Below are 18193 nucleotides of genomic sequence, written 5' to 3'. Positions count from 1 at the left end.
CACTCCTGCCCTTCAGGAGAGCATCTGCTTCCCCCACTGTCAGCCAACAGGCTTCAGATACTTCAGGTTTGGCCTCAGCTGCAGAGAATGGCCCTAAACAAGGGCACATCCTTCCCAAGAAGGATCACATCCAGTGGTGGCTTCAGGTGGGGGTATAAAGACCTGGCTGACTTGTCCCAACATGGAACAAGTCCCTGAGACCATATGAGCCCCAGAACTCCCCGAGGATTTAGCTAAAGCTTCAGTGGGCCTGGATCACATTTCAGCTTCTGCCTCCACCTAATCCTGCCTTCTCTCTCCTCCTTTACACAAGTGCTGATACCTAATAAACACCCTGTACAACAAATTCTATCTCAGTGACTGCTTCTGAAAGACCCAGCTTGTGACAGTTGCAGGAGTGGTCCCAGAAAGCAGGCAGTCTGATGGGGTTATTGATCTGGATCACTCACTGCTGGCATAAGTGTGAAGTTGCCATTACTGATGGTAGGTGGAGACAGACATTCCCTGGCATCAGGGGGTGCTCCAATTGCTAAAATCGTTATCAGAAGTGAACTGGAATACTCTACCTAAAGAAAGTGCACTCAATGGGGTGACACACCAAGTATTTGGTAAGTAACTATAAGGACAATGGATTGGATGGCTTACTGCTAAGCACCAATATTCTAGAAAAAAAACTCAAAACTGCAGGCAACTGTAACTCATGTTGTGGAAGCCAAAGGGCCCTCCTAGTAATTTAGAAAGAGGCTTTCACAGCCTCTGAGAATCTGGAAAACTGAGGATTGGAAAAGATTAATAATACTGACCCATTAAAATTAAGACTTTCTATTCCATAATAGACACCAACAGAAGAAAGGAAAGGTAAGCCAGCCAGTGGGAGATCTTCACAATGCATATATCCAACAGATAACTTCTATACAGAATGCATGCAGAGCTACAAATCAGGAACAGACAGACAGACTACCCAATCAAAAAATGGGCAAAATACTTGGACAGACACTTCACAAAAAAGGATATTTAAATAACCAAAAACAGCTTGAAAATTCAGCCCCAATCATTAGGAAAATGTAACTTAAAACCACAAAGAAATACCACAACATTACTATCAGAATTGCTCAAATGAAAAGGACTGGCAATACCAAGCGTTGGGGAGAATTTGGAGCAAGTGCAACTTTCATAGCTAGGAGGAATATAATGTCCATAACCACTTAAAAAAATTGTTTTGCTGAACAAATACATAGCCATGTTCCATCAAAGACATGTACAAGAATAGTCATAGCATCACCATTCACAGTAGCTGGAAACACCTCACATGTCTGTCAACAGCAGAGTAGAAAAATATATTGTGGTATAAAACATATTATCATTTAGTCACTGTCATGTCTGACTGTTTGCAACCCCATGGACTAGCCCACCAGGCTCCTGTGTCCATGAAATTTCCTAGGCAAGCATACAGTAGTGGTTTGCCATTTCCTTCTCTCAGGGATCTTCCCAACTCAGGGATGAACTTGCATCTCCTGCACTGGCAGGCATGGGCAGGTGAATTTTTTACCACTGAGCCACCAGGGAAGCCCATAAAATATATTAGAATACCATAAAAAATGAGAATGAATGAACTACAAGAAGATGAAAATACAGTGAATCTCTAAAACATAATGTTGAGCAAATGGAGTTAGACAAAAAAAGGCATGCATACTGTACGATTGATACCACTGATATCAAGTTCAGAAGTTGGCAAAATTACCTGAGGTGATGGAAGTCCATATAGAGATCTCTTTGAGGAGGGTCAGATCACTGGTAGGAAGGTTGGGTTTCTGGGTTGCTGTTACTATTCTATTTCTTGATCTGGGTGCTGGTTACACGAGTCTGGTCACTTTGTTAAAATTTATTGTACTATATGTGTTATTTGTGTATTTCCTAGCATGAATTTCAATAAAAACTTTAAAAAATGCAACAAAATGCAGACACCTACATTGCTTTTCGTTTTCCTGCTGTGGTGAGAAGCAAATCCTGCTGACATTGCTGTTTTCACTTTGGTTTCTAAACTGTGAACATTTGAGGAAATCGGGCCAGGAGGCATTCACCATTCCCAGGACTGACTCACAGCCCTCTTTTGCAGACTCACAGAAGGATCTACAAGGCAGGAGTCCATGACTAGAAGAAAAGAGAAAGGTGGAAATTAATGTTTTTACAGACTGTTTCTCAAAATAATAATTAAACTAAAGAAAAGTTGGCCACCCATGCTACAATAATACCTTAATTTATATTTACTATAATCAACAACTTGAATTGTCAACAACAACCTTCAACCCTGTAACAAGCATTTTAGCCACCTCACTGTCATGATTCTAGAGGGAATAAGCTAGTTCCACAACAGATCATCTAACTCTCTCTTGTAGAATGATTTGTCCAAAATGATTTTTTTTTTGAGATTTCTTGTGTTAAGTAAACCCATCAACCAAAAAAAAAAAAACTCTACTTAACTGCCATAAGGAATAAATTCACATGAAAATGAATGTCCCCAAAATGAAAAGGCAGAGTAGATCACAAAATAGGTTAATCTCATTTCTTTATCAAACCTCTGAGAAATTCAAATTATCTCTGAGAGGCAGACAGAGAGAAAGCTGTTCCTTAACCTACACTGCCTCCCTAGAAAAGAAAATATTACACAAACAAATGGCAACTCTGAAACCTTGTACAGTAATTTATCTTTTCATTTCTATGCTATCTTCTGCAAAATAGCAAAACACAAACAATTGTCCACTAGCAGTAAGGTAATGATGCTTTGGAGTTTGTCTTTATTCATCTGACATGCAATCAAACACTGCTGGATCCGAGTCCCTGTGTCTGGGGATGGGGACGCTACAATGTCAAGGTCATAGACTTGTTCTCCTGCAGATCCAGGCAGCTTTTTCTACTTTGCAGCTATGGGCTGCACCTCTCACCCTAGCTGGTCATCTGGCAAAGGCATCTCAAATGATTTTTATGAAAACAAGGAAAGAAAATATACATGTCAGTCAAAGCAAAGCACACACTTCAAAAATGCAGGGTCAATAAGAAATTTCAGAATCATACAGTATCAGATCTGTAAGAAATCTTAATCAACACCTCATTCAAATCCTTCATTTGAGGGAAGTCTAGGGAGATTCTAAGACATACAGCTTTGTAACAGATGAAGTGGGAAGAGAATCCAGATTTTTAACATTCAACCCATGCCCTATCTACCATCCCATATCATTTATTCTCACATAAGGACCTAATAATTTGGCTTTAAGAACTCCTTGACCCAACAAATACACTTATAATTCCCCACTCATTCATCTATAGATCACTGGAACATAAAGGGATGTGCCAGCCACTGAGTTAAAACAGAAAGGATCAAGTCTATGAAAGGATCTTGAGAGTGAGACCTTGTTATATATAAAAATGTGGGAAAAGAGTACTCAACAATTACATTTAGATACAAACACTTTTGTCCTTCTTCTCAGAAACTTATCTTAAAATTAAGTAAATTTTAGAATCCTAATACTCATGTAACTATATTAACATGTATCCAAATTTGTTAGTGAAGATGTGAGAAGAAGTTTTGCATTTGAAAGAATTAGCTTTAGACATAAAATATGAATTAGTCCAAGCAAGTATCTCAGTGGAAAGGAGACACCTGATTGCCATTCAGGAAATAAATTAGATATTCATAGAAATGAAAATTCTGCTTAAATAACATTTTTGAGAAGATTTTCTTTCCTAGATCTTATTCCAGAGACCTTACATATTTTCTCAAATAAAACCGAGAAACGTGGTTGAGGAATGTGGGGAACACAGAATTCCCATGCAATTGCTTCTACTTTGGTAGGCTCTAAGTGCTACATATACATTAACTCATTTCTCACTATAGTACTACACCAGCGATACCATTACTGTCATCTCTACTCTACAAATAAAGAAACTGAAGTGCAGAAAATATATGAGATTCTTCCAAGATCACTGAGTTAGTGAGTGTCCCAGCCAGCATTCAAACCCAAGCCAACTGATTCAAGGACTATTAACTACTCTATTACACATGAGTCCTTACTTTAGGAATGTATGTCCCAAAAGCATAACTCAAGGTTAATTCAAAACCTGGTATGCACTTTCCCAGTGAACCAACCATATACACAGTGGTTGGGTTCTCCCATCACTCTACAAACTTCTACTTAATCTCCAATCAATCAGTATTTGCCAAAGGGGCTAAGAAACACTAGGAAAGGGTGAAGGCTTTTCTCTTTCTTTCCCAGGTGTAAGAGCCCACAATAAAGCTACACAGCAAGCTTGGTTTGGTTTCAGCATTCTTCCTTTGCTTCCTAGTCCCTGACCTGTGTTCCAATGTCCTGACACCATCCTGCCCACCCCACTCCAGCACCCCACCTGGAAAGCCCCCTCCACCAGATCATCATTGTTTTAGTCACTTGGTTGTGTCCAACTCTTTGTGACCCCAAGGACTGTAGCCCACCAGGCTTCTCTGTCCATGGGATTCTACAGGCAAGAAAACTGGAGTGGGTTGCCATTTTCTCCTCCAGGGGATCTTCCCAACTCAGGAATCAAAGTCATGTCTTCTGCTTGGCAGGCGGATTCTTCACCACTAACACCACCTGGGAAGCCATACTTGCTGCTAAACATTTTTCCCCTTCCTACCATCAAAGCTACACTCCCCAAGTGAGCTGACTGAAATGAGACTTTCAAAGAAGAGATGAAAATAACACAGAGTAGTACATAATAATAGATGGACACTTCACCCTCCAGAGGTTTTTGGCATCATTAGAAGATTGCTTGCTGGACCAAAGGAATCTCTGATGGAATTCCAGGTGCCACTTACAGAGGGAAAAGTCATCCCACGTTGTCGGGGGGGAAGATCACTACGAGGCTGAGTAGCCCTTGGGGCCCAACTCTCCCGGGTGTTTCTTGGACCTTTCCTCACTTCTGAGCCCACATATTCTTAGATCACTCCACATCTTCATTCAGAACCTTCTATGGTAAAGGCGATGAAGGTTCACACAGGGGTCCAGCAGACCATTTTCACTCTAAAGCTGAGTCTATAACTCAGAAGCTCACTTCTTGTCATTGACCTTCACCTGAGTTATTTTCTGCAGGAAATCATAAGCTACCCCTCTGAACTTTTCATGTTGGCCACTCCTCAGTGTCTGATCTTTGGCCAACAGTTCATTCATACAAGACTCCGTTTCATCATTTGAAAAGTAAAGGATTTGGAAGAGCTGATTTTTCATAGTCCTTTTACCACTGACATTCTGTGAATCAAAATTCACTCTTTATAACACAATACTTCTCAGAGGAGTGGTGATAATCCCACCAGCTTTGCTAAATTTCAAAAGGTAACAGATATTTTTTTTTCCTCGAGACTTGATCTGGGAATATATAGAGACATTAAAATACCATTAGGCCTTCCATTCTAAAAATAGGGCCTAAGAAAAATGTCTAGAGTGTTTCCAAATAGCTCTCTTAAGAGGTGTAACCAACCGAGACCCATAGGCTTTAAATTGCCAGATGAGGACATGTGAAATAGTGATGGGGTATTAATAACTAGCAGCCCTTTCAAACACTGAGCAAAATGAGGAGCCATTTGTTCTTGCTTTGCATGAAATTCAAGTGCCTACAAGGGGTTGAAGCATTTTGCTTTTCATCATGTGGAACAGTGTGTTGAGACAGACCACACTATTTTGGAATATAAGTGCTGATATCAAAGCAACAAGCAGACTGACATCTGAAAACAGTGCTCAGAACAGGGAAGGAGTCAGATTTGGCTATCAGGACACTATTTTTGAAAAGGTGATTATTTTAAACAGACATTTGAAGGGTATTTCGTGTTGTGCAAAATCCCCTTAAAACATTTCAACTAAGGCTTAAGCAGAAAATTCTTACCTCTGTAATTTTGTTGAAACATATACATACAAATATAAATACTTCTACTATATACTAATAATGAGGTTTTTAGGGGATTTTCATTAGGAATGCTACTCAAATTATCTCTCTGTTAATACAAAAAATTATAGATTTTACCTATACAATTTTAAGCAAATTTATCTACTAAATTTCCTGTATTTACATATATTTTTTTTATTGTACCCTTTGACCAACATCTCCCCATTTCCCCACCCACAAATTTACAGATTTTTACCTGCAAAAATAGCTCTGATAAAGACATAAAGTTAAAATTATTGAATAAGCTATAGCCACATTACAGGCTTATATAATAGCTAAAGGATTTTTAGGTTTTATAAATCACTTTTTTCTAACTTTTTAGGTTTTTTTTGAAATATGGCTCATGTACAATATTATATAGGTTACAGGTGTATAATACAGAGATTCAAAACTTTTAAGGTTATATTTGATTTATGGGCTTCCCTGGTGACTCAGATGGTAAAGAATCTGCCTGCAATGTGGGAGACTGGGGTCCAGTCCCTGGGTTGGGAAGACCCCCTGGAGGAGGGCGCTCCAGTATTCTTCGCTGGAGAATCCCCATGGATAGAGGAGCCTGGCGGGCTACAGTCCATGGGGTCCCAAAGAGTCGGACATGACTGAGTAACTAAGCACATGGTGCTTGATTTACAGCTATAAAATATTTGCTATATTCCCCATGTTGTACAATATATTCCTGTAGCTAATTTTATCTAATATTTAACTTTTTACTTTAAACTACTTTTAGAGACTTACAGAACAGTTTTAAAAATAACACAGAAAGTTTCCATATGGCCTTTATCCAGGCTCCCCCAAAGCAAACACCTTACACAACTACAGTACTATTATCCGAACCAAGAAATTAACACCATACAATATCTTTACCTCAAGTAAAGACCCAATTCAAACATCACCAAGATCTTCATTTAGGATCCCACACTGCATTTCATTGTCACTTTTTATTTCTGACAAATAAACTAACTTTTGAGTGTATCAGAAAAGCTCAGGATTTAAAACTCTTCCCATGGGAGAGGAGCAGTTCTTGTGAAAGGCTGACTTTACGATGGCCCCCAATGACCCCTACCTCATACTGTTTATGCTCTGTATAATCCCTCCCCTTGAATGTGAGCTGGCTAGTGACCTACTTACAATCAGTAGGAGGTAATGGGATGTCATTTGCATCATTAGGGTACATGGGACTGTGACTTCTATCTTGCTAGTAGACTCTCTTCCTCACTGGTTCTGTTGAAGCAAGTTGCCATATCAGGTGGGCTTACTGGCAAGGACTTGAGGTTGTCCTCTGGCCAACCAGGGACTGAGACCCTCCACCCTTAAGGAATTGAAATTCTTCCAACAATCACATGAGCCTGGAAGTGGATCCTTTCCTAGGCAAGCCATCAGACAAGACCCCAGCCCTGGCCAATACCATGACTGTACCCATATGACACATCCTGAGACAAAGGACCTAAGGTACTCTTAGGTTCCAAATCACAGAATCTGTTAGATAATAGATGTGTGCTGTTTTAAGCTGCCAAGTCTATGGTAATCTCCTATGTAGCAATAAGTAACTAAAATATTTCTCTTTGATATATCACTTGGTAAGAGGCATGCTATTAAGTTAGATGTATTATTCACTGATGAGATTTATACAATCTTTTTTTTTAATTCCTAAATTTGTCTCTGGTAATGACCAACCTAGATAGCATATTAAAAAGCAGAGACATTACTTTGCCAACAAAGGTCCATCTAGTCAAGGCTATGGTTTTTCCACTGGTCATGTATAGATATGAGAGTTGGACTATAAAGAAGCTGAGCGCTGAAGAGTTGATGCTTTTGAACTGTGGTGTTGGAGAAGACTCTTGAGAGTCCCTTGGACTGCAAGGAGATCCAACCAGTCCATCCTAAAGGAGATCAGTCCTGGGTGTTCCTTGGAAGGACTGATGTTGAAGCTGAAACCAATAATTTGGCCACCTGATGCAGAGCTGACTCATTTGAAAAGACCCTGATGCTGCGAAAGATTGAAGGCAGGAGGAGAAGGGGATGACAGAGGATGAGATGGTTGGATGGCATCACTGACTCGATGGACATGGGTTTGGGTGGACTCTGGGAGTTGATGATGGACAGGGAGGCCTGGCACACTGCGGTTCACAGGGTCACAAAGAGTTGGACACGACTGAGCAACTGAACTGAAGCCAAAACAAGTTGTTCAGTGCATAGCACTCACAAGGTCATAGTCATAGGGAGCTCCCAGAGCTGCAGACCTTAGTTATGAAGAGAATGTTAATGACTGATGATCTTGCAAGAAAAGCTACTCCTATTTCCTCCTTTTAATTATGAGAAAATTGAAACCTAAAAAGATCTCATAGCCTGTGCTATGACGCCAGCCCAGTGCTCCAGAATCTCACCCAGTTGACCTCATCTCATAAACATGAGTCCACAGATAACATAGAGGTATAAACTCACAAATCACACAGGAGCATGAATTCATCAGCACTGCCAGAAAACACGAATAACAACAGATGGCTCTTTCTCTCTCTGATGGACCAATGGTACCAGCTTCCTCCGTCCAGATCTCTGGTGGCCTCAAGCGACCTCATAAGATGTATGGCTTAGGTGGGGCATAATGGGAGCAGAAAAGAGGTTCCCTTGCTTCCCAGCTTCACTAGGCATGGGCATGGAAAACCATGCTGGTGGATGTTTATGGGTATCACTATCTCACACCAGAAGAGAGATCATGGGAGAAGTCAAGGTATTTTTTGGCTGCATTAGTCTGAAATTCTTAAAAATCCAGGAATGTGTCTTATTTTTCATTTGCAATAATCATAGTTCCAGCATGAAAGAAACAGCTTGCTCAGGTAGGGTCACTGCAGAGCATTTAACGAAAGGCCCATTTACAAAGATGCTGGAAAGGTTTCAAAAAACCAACTAGGGGTAGTGCAGCCTGTGGGGACAGGTTGCTGCTGGCATCCCAGATTCAAGGGAAAAGGTGAAGCAGCAGTTACTGGAACTCGGAGAGAGCTGTGTGCAGAAGGCCGCCTAATAGGAGCCACAGCCCTTCACAGTGAGGCAGGCAATTCCAAACTGTGTAACCAGGTAAAGAAGAAACGAGGGGATCAGGACTGCCTCTCTGAGCCACCAGAAGCTAGAAAGCAGACCTACTGTTAAAACTAACCTGTGGGGAAGAGTGGGCTGGAGGAGGGTGGGAAGTTAGTAAAGAGAAATACAGGAGAAAGAGCCAGCACGCGGCTGCATGCCTCACACCAAGCGGGAGCTCAACAAATACCTCTCAGGGGACAAAATTAGTGCTGTGCGAGGAGACTGTTCAACTATTATTAGCTTGAAATCTAGTAGGAATCTGTACACCACAGAAATCAGCAAATGCTACAGATAATAGTTTTGTTTTTCAGGGAGCCAATTTACCAGCATAGCACTGGATGATAGTATAAATCACATCAGAAAGCTGCTTTTATCTCCACTGAAAGGAAAATTATGGTCATGCACTTGTTGAACCAGATGAAGACATTATGTCAACAACACCCTGCTATCTCCCACCACTACCATAGCCACGAGTCTTCCTTTGAGATAAACGACTTTCTTGGTGGTAATACTGTCTACCCAAGTCCCCAAGCCTACAAACCTTTGCTTCACCCTCACCATTCATATGCAATTGATTACTAAGTATCACTAATTTTACTTCCCCGACCTCCCTCACATCCATTTATTCTCTTATTTTTTGTTCTTAAAAAATTAAGCTAGTTGTAGTTCCCCTAATACAAAATAGATTTAGGCTTCTCTTTTTCCACCTTGTCCACATGGCAAACTTCTGTTTATCCTCCAAAATATAATTCAGCTATTACTTCCTCCCTTGGAGCAGCCTTCCCTAATACTGCCTAATGGAAAGAGACCCTCTGTGTTGTCCCCATAACACACACCTTTTTAAACTGATTGCATTGGACATTAATGTAATTGTTTTCATGTCTGGTCCCTTATTAGGCTGAGTCCCTTGAAGGCAAAACTGTGTTTTATTCATCAAAGTATCCTCAGCATCAAACAATGCACCTAGCACATTGTAGGTGCCAATAAATGCTTGCTAAAGGAATATATTAATAACTTTCCTAACATCCTTGTTGAAAAAACTGTCAGAAGCTGAAAGGGAGCTCCCAAGCTCTACACGTGCCTGGCAAGACCCTCCAGCTCTCCCTTATATCTACACCCCAACACTTGCATCCTTGCCAACAGTATCTGCTTGCAGGATTGTTTCCATCATGCCCTCTTTCTCATTTGGGGCAGATATCACAGGACTCAGGATATCTGGCTCTCCTCACTTCCTGGATTCCCATATCTTCATGGATCCTGGGTTTCCACATCTTTTTCTCAGTGAGATTTTCCTGAATGACACTTTACTTAAAATCTAACCCCTTGCCATCATACCCACACTCTCCAAAGCTCTCCACTTCTTTCTTTATTTTTTCCATTGCATTTGTCAATAGTATATCTGTACCTGACATAGTATTATTAAAAAAAATTTTTTTAATCTATTTATTTGCTCATTGCTGATCTTCCTCCAATATAACATGTGGCTCATGAAGTCAAGGATCTTGTCTATTTTGTTTGCTGCCAAATACACTATACAGCAAGCACTCCAAAAATATTTGTTTGTGAAGTAAAAGAATCACATGCAGAGAATAATTTGGTGGCCTCTTGGAACAAAGCTGTCAGTAGCAAAGTTGGGAGCAGAATCACCACTACCTAACTCCCAACTTAATGGTTTGTACAAAAGCTCGCTCTCTCCTTGCTCGCATGTTTCCTCCTCCTCCGCTGCCCCCAAATTCTATGTGGTTGGATCCTGAAATAATTCCCATATAAGGGCAAATGGCAGTAAAACTGCTATGGATAAAAAGAAAGTGAAGTCACTCAGCTGTGTCCAACACTTTGCGACCCCATGGACTGTAGCCCATGTAGCTCCTCCGTCCATGGTATTATCCAGGCAAGATTACTGGAGTGGGTTGCCATTTCCTTCTCCAGGGGATAAGTGTCTTGCTTATATATCAATAGTAAAATGTCACCCTTAAAATAGAGAACCTGAGGACATGCCCACAGATAAACACAGCTCGAATTAAGACAAGTGTGAATAATGTAAAACCACACAAACACCCCTAAAAGAGAATATAAAATTCCATAACCTTCTACACAACACGATCCTGATTCTCATTAATACTTAACATGCTTACCAGGGCCCATGGGATAGAGAATTAACAAGTCACAAAAGAAATTTGCTATCATTCAATTATTTTTTGAAGCTGTTTTGATTTTTTTGCACCTTATGAGGTAATGCCTGATATAGGGATTTTTGAATGCAGTGAATCACTAGCACTAAATCTAAATTCTAGTCACATCCATATAATTCCCATGAGTTATTGAGGACAAAAGTAAACAAACTACTCCACTGAGTCTGATGAAATATGTGTGCTTGAGACTTTGTCAGTAATTTGACAAGGCATTTTCCGGGAGATTTGAGCTCCTGTGTCCTGATTCAACAGCGTTGTGTCTTTGTAAAATAAAAATAATATGAGTTATCTGACTATTATCCATACTTTGAGCCATTCTGGCACATAAATGGAAACTTACTTATCATTCGATATTTTATGTGTAATGGCATTAAGCAAACTCAATCACCCGTGTTGCCTGAGGTTGAGAAGTGACCTGTGATACAATTGACCACCTAAACAGCCAGGTAGACAGCACAGCCGCAGCTGAAAAGACTGCTGTTTCCTAGTTAGCAGATAAAATCAGGGAATTAAGTGGCAGATGACTTTCTGAATTTTTACTTGGTATTAGCAACAAAGTCTCTTTTTTCTTTGACTACTGACCCATAAAAATTCTTTAAAAATATAATCATGAAAATATTTTATTTCTGTCACGTTTCCATTTATTCTCAAATGTGACACAATTAGAATTCTTGGGACGTAGACAAAAATCTCTAATAAATTAGCAGTAAAAACAAGTAATTAAGTTTATGTGGACTACCTAATTTATGAATTCTTCAAAAATGGTTTTAACCATATTTTTCGATTGGCTTTTAAGATTATTTCAGGGTTGCATTTACATAGGCAAGTGGCACATGCTTTCTTACAAAATCATGTCTTTAAGACTACAGTAAGCCTTTTAAAATTACATTATAAACAAACAAATCTGTTGCTTTTTTACTTAAAGGTTAGCAGTAGAAATCAAACTCAACAATGCTGGAGTAATTTAATGTCATGCAGTAGTAGCAATTTTGAATATAAATTGGATGGTGGAGAAGAGGTTTTATAATTCCAGTATAGCAAATATTTTTGAAAACTCATTCCTATATCAACTTTGGTGCCTATCTTGACTATTCACCTAGAGGCCATCTTGGGGATTTGGCTGTCTTTAGTAAATGGATAGAGTTAAAACAGGAAAACTTATCTGTGTATTTGAAATGACAGGAAACTTTTACTGTAACTTTAAATAATGGGCTAGAGTATGGACTCATTATTCTAGGGAACTCTGCTACTTCTAAAAAGGAAGCCTAGGGCATTAATAAAAAGTGAGTCAATTGTGTGTTCCAAAAACAGAAATTTTAAATACCTCTTGTTTCTGTCAACACTTTTTTTTCTCCTCTAGAGTGGCTGAAACAAAATATGCCTACAACTTTTATTAAGCTACCAGGATTTTAGCAAAACCAAAAGCTTAAAAGATAAACACAAGGTGAGTAGAAGATAGCAACACAGAATTCCAATCGTGATTTTAGAAGCAAAACACAGAATTCAGGGTGAAAAGCAGGCAGATCATAACACAACATTGACTGGGAGCTTTTTGCAGAAACTAATTTCTATGCCCGGTGACTTGTTATATAAGTGAATATTGAAACATCTCTGGTGATCACATTCAGGTAACAAAAGATATATTAATTTATCTCCTGTCAATAAGTTAAATACGTAGAGTCAGAAGTTCTACTTTCTACCATAAACCTTTCAACTCTGAGCAAGAGCCAAGCCAATCAAGACACAGAGGTGTTTCCAGCAGATAATTTAACATTTCCCCAAAGTGATACCCTGTAAGTATTTCTTTGACATTTATTTAGGGGAGAACCTGACAGTTACAATAGAGAGAAAGAGGGCTTTGGCTAGCAGGGTTCCAACGTACAAGCCCCACTGGGCAAAAGAGAAGTCCTGCAGGTAACTCAGCTCATCCTTTCTAAAGACAGTTAGGTGACTCTTCGCAGCTACTGGATCCATTGGATGTCAACACAACCCCCACAGCCCCCCCCCCCCCCACCCCGCAACTGAATTGTCTATTATTCCCAAAGCAAATATAAAAGTGTCCCTGAAAAAAGTCATGGTAAATTTAATTTTTTCATCTTTTTTCATAGGTTTTTAGAGTTCCTTGAATTACAACCATGAGCCACTGTTGAACCTGCCCCTTCATCCACAAGAAACTAATTGACCATAAGATGCTAGAGTCCTTGTCACAGTGACTCCACTAAGTCCTCACCAGTTGGTTGAAATACCTCTAGTAATAACAACTCACCATTTCTTGAGACAACACACTAAGTCCTCACCAGTTGGTTGAAATACCTCTAGTAATAACAACTCACCATTTCTTGAGACAACATTTCCATATATATACAACTTTAGTAGGGCTTCCCTGCTGGCTCAGATGGTAAAGAATCTGCCTGCAATGTGGGAGACCTGGGTTCAGTCTCTGAGTTGGGAAGATCCCCTGGAGAAGGGAATGGCTACACACTCTGGTATTCTTACCTGGAGAATTCCATGGACAGAGGGGACTGGCGGGCTACAGTCCATAAGGTCGCAAAGAGCTGGACATGACTGAGCAACTAACACAATGACAGGACACCTTTAGTATTCATGAAGTTCTTAGCCAAGTTAGACTTTACTTCTTTATGACTTTCAGTTACTGGTCTTCTCTTTGCCCTGTGGAAGTCTAGAGGAAAAACTGCTCTTCTGGTCGTGGCCCAGGAGCATTTGAGGGTGCCTGTGGTGCACTCAGGGCCCTCACACCACCAGGTGCCCCAACTATTCTTCACATGAACAGATTCTGAATCACTATTCTGGTCATTTTTCTCTAGACATACTTTTTATTGTTTTCTTTCGGCTCCATAAATGAACCTTAAGTCTAAGATTTTCAACTAGAGTTGACCTAAAGTCTTTTTTAACTGATGCATATGAGTCAATATTAAAAGGAAAGCACTGAACCACCAAGCCAACCCTCAGGTATAATCTAATGTTTCCTGATCTATTCCATCCAGGATTCTGAGAGCAATGAAGAACAGCAAGTTAATGTATTTTAGCTAATTGTTCTGCCAACTGAAGCTCACTCAGAAGGAAACTAAATCATCTTTGGGAATACCATACAACTCAATTTAAAACTGTAATTATTTAACATATATAGAATGATTTAGGATTGAATTTTCAGGAACATATCAATTCTAAAAAGCAATCCCCAACTAGTGTCAAAGTACTTTGAACTCCCATTGACCTAGACATTTAGGAGAGCTCGCTAATGGAAGAGTTTATTTATTGATACATTCATTCCAGCAAATATTTATTGAGTGCCAACTATAAACTAGGCACTGCTCTGGACATTGGCTATATAACAATGCAAAAAGTCATAAGTTCTCTGCCAGTGTGGAGCTTATAAAGTTAGACAGAGGACATACAGACAAGCAAAAAGGGACACAGCCAGGCTGCAGTGAAAGACAATAGAACCACCAAGGGTGACTAGAGAAGATTTCTCTGTGGAGATGTCTTTTGAGCAGAGGACATAGTTCAAGGAGATAGATCCAACCTGATGAAGGGAGAAGTACGTGCAAAGGAAGTTGGGAAAAGGTTGTCATTTTTAAGAAAGGTCACTGTAGCCGTGGTAGGGTTGATGACACCAGAGAAGCAACAAAGTCTTCAAAAGCCACGGCAGGAAGTTGAGCTTGTAATCTAAGTCTAAGGGAAAACTTTTGAAAGGGTAGAGGCAGGGGAATGGCATCATCCAATTTGTGTTTTTATTTTTTCCCCTTTCAGTCTTATTTAGACACAACTGACATACAGCACTGTATAAGTTTAGGATATACAGCTAATGATTACCACAATAGACTTAGCAAACACCCATCATCTCATACAGATACAAAATTAAATAAATAGAAAAAAATTCCTTGTGATGAGAACGCTTAGGATTTACTCTCTTAACAACTTTCATATAACATACAATAGTGCTAATTGTGTTTTTAAATCGTCACTTTGGCAGCTAAGAGGAAAATGAATTAGAAGACGAAAAGAATGAGAAAAATATGCAAATTTTGTATCTCTGAAGGAGGTGAAGAAGTTTATACCCTCCCAGAAACTCACATACATCTTTGACTACCACATCAATAATAACATTATTTATAGTTAAAAATAATAATTTACTTATTATTTAATAATACTATTATTTATGGAGAACTTACTGTGTGCTAGAGTATACAGAGTATGTATGAGCACTGTGTATAAATCATTCTTTTTGATACACACAAACAAACCCTTGTTGTTCAGTCACCCAGTCGTGTCCAACTCCTTGTGACCCCATGGACTGCAGCACCCCAGGCCTCTCTGTCCCTCACCATCTCCCAAAGTTTGCCCAAGTTCATGTCCATTGCATCAGTGATGCCATACAGTCACCTCATCCTCTGATGCTCTCGTCTCCTTCTGCCATCAACCTTTCCCAGCATCAGGGACATTTCCAATGAGTCGTCCATCCACATCAGATGACCAAAATATTGAAGCTTCAGCATCAGTCCTTCCAATGAGTATTCAGGGTTGATTTACCTTAAGATTGACTGGTTTGATCTCCTTGCTGTCCAAGGGACTCTCAGGAGTCTTGTCCAGCACCACTGTTCAAAGGTACCAATTCTCCAGCTCTCTGCCTTCTTTACAGTCCAGCTCTCACAACCACACATGACCACTGGGAAGACCATTGCTTTGACTATATGGACCTTTGTTGGGAGAGTAACATCTCTGCTTTTTAACACACTGACTATGTTTGTCATAGCTTTCCTGTCAAGAAGCAAATGTCTTCTGATTTCATAGCTGCAGTCACCATCTGCAGTGATTTTAGAGCCTAGGAAGAAGAAATATGTCACTACTTCCGCCTTTTCCCCCTCTATTTGCCATTAAGTAATGGGGCCAGATGCCATGATCTTAGTTTATTTTAATATTTATTTTTAAATTGACTCTTTCACTCTCCTCCTTCACCCTCATCAAGAGGCTCTTTAGTTCCTCTTCACTTTCTGCCATTAGGGTGGTATCATCCACATATCTGAGGTTGTTGATGTTTTTGCCGTCAGTCTTGATTCCAGCTTGTAACTCATCCAGCCCAGCACTTCTCATGATGTGCTCAGTGTATAGATTAAACAAACAGGGTGAGAGCAGACAGCCCTGCAGTATTCCTTTCTCAATCTTGAACCAATCAGTTGTTCCATACAGTGTTCTGACTATCTCTTCTTGACCCACATACAAGTTTCTCAGGAGACAGGTAAGATGATCTGGTATTCCCAGCTCCTTAAGAGCTTTCCACAGTTTATTATGATCCACACAAAGACTTTGGCATAGTGGATGAAACAGAGGTAGATATGTCTCTGGAATTCCCTAGCTTTCTCTGTGATCCAGCAAATGTTCACAATTTGATTTCTGGTTCCTCTTCCTTTTCTAAACCCAGCTTGGACATCTGGAAGTTCTTGGTTCACATAATGCTGAAGCCTTGCATGCAAGATTTTAAGGATGACCTTACTAACAAGGGAGATAGGTGAAATTGTCCGACAGGTAGCACATTCTTTAGTGCTACCCTTCTTGGGAATTGGGATGAGGATTGATCTTTTCAAGTCCTGTGGCCATTGATAAGTCTTCCAGATTTGCTGACGTGACGAATGCAATGCAACTAAGAAGAGGGAATTATCACTTTCACTAAACAGAAGAGGACACTGAAGGTCAGAAAGGTCAACTGAAGTGCCAAAACCTTATAATTGAAAATTGGCAGAGCTGTGGTTTAAATCAGGTTTCATCTGTCCCCAAACTTTCAAGTGCATTCTCTGCATTTGCCAGATTAAATTTTCTAATGTTTAGTGAACATATTTATTTGGGGGAAAGCATAGTGCTTTTAAAGAAGTTCATTTGAGAAACCTCCCTCAACCCCTTCCACAAAGCTATGAAAAGTGAGTACATGGCAGAAAACCACCCTATAGATCCCAGGTTTGAGATATAAGCTTTCTTTAGTCCCTAGTTATTTGGCTAGATAAATAATTTTTTCAGATGATTTATCTATTTTCATGACTAAAATATGTATAACAGAAACTGACATATCTCATACTTTTTTTGGACAAATTTAATTAGGTCTGGCATGAGAAACATTGACTCCAAAATTGACGTATTAGCTACACTTTGATTGGGACATGATGACTCAGGTATTGTGCTAAATACTTTATAAAGTGACGTCACTCAGTCGTGTCCGACTCTTCGCGACCCCATGTACTGTAGCCTACCAGGCTCCTCCATCCATGGGGTTTTCCAGGCAAGAGTACTGGAGTGGGTTGCCATTTCCTTCTCCAGGAGATCTTCCCAACCCAGGGATCGAACCTGGGTCTCCCGCATTGCAGGCAGATGCTTTACCGTCTGAGTCACCAGGGAAGCCCAAATACTTTATATGAGTTGTCTTAATCAAAAATCAAAACACATGGAACACTTCACAAATTTGCAAGTCATCCTTGTGTAGGCTCAAGTGGTAAAGAATCTGCCTGTAAAGCAGGAGACTCAGGATTGATCCCTGGGGTCAGGGACGATTTCCTGGAGGAGGAAATGGCAACCCACTCCAGTATTCTTGCCTGAAGAATCCCATGGACAGAGGAGTTTGGAGTGCTATACAGTCCGTGGGGTTGCAAAGAGTCAGACACAACTAAAGCGACTTAGCCCCTTGGGTAGGAACCATGTTCATCCTCACCATATCATTTGAATATGGTATACGAGCTGCCAAAATAAACAGTAAATAAGAATTATTTCCTTTCTACAGATGTTAAAAAGATCTGCTAAGAACCGAGAGGCAAATCAACACTCCAGAGGAAAAAATCAATAGCAAACATCCCATTTTTTAATGTTAATAATTTATTTCATGAGTAATGTCATTCTGCAAAGTACTAGAAGGTGTAAGTGGGGTAATGAAGATTAGCAGGATCTCCTGGGTGTCT

The 18193-nt window shown here is 39.9% G+C and overlaps 1 protein-coding gene across 2 annotated transcripts in view; it reads right to left on the bottom strand.

Moving 5' to 3' along the window:
• The window catches only part of CORIN (corin, serine peptidase), a 282930-nt gene that overhangs the window by 156039 nt on the left and 108698 nt on the right, over window positions 1-18193 (bottom strand). For both annotated transcript variants that reach the window (XM_044945906.2, XM_025290092.3), the window contains exon 5: window positions 1970-2151. In XM_044945906.2, the coding sequence (XP_044801841.2) occupies window positions 1970-2151 (182 nt within the window). The remainder of the gene's footprint in view (window positions 1-1969; window positions 2152-18193) is intronic.

The sequence above is a fragment of the Bubalus bubalis genome, chromosome 7 (assembly GCF_019923935.1).
Source record: "Bubalus bubalis isolate 160015118507 breed Murrah chromosome 7, NDDB_SH_1, whole genome shotgun sequence".
Classification (NCBI taxonomy): domain Eukaryota; kingdom Metazoa; phylum Chordata; class Mammalia; order Artiodactyla; family Bovidae; genus Bubalus; species Bubalus bubalis.
This window is presented reverse-complemented; position numbering and strand designations above follow the sequence as displayed.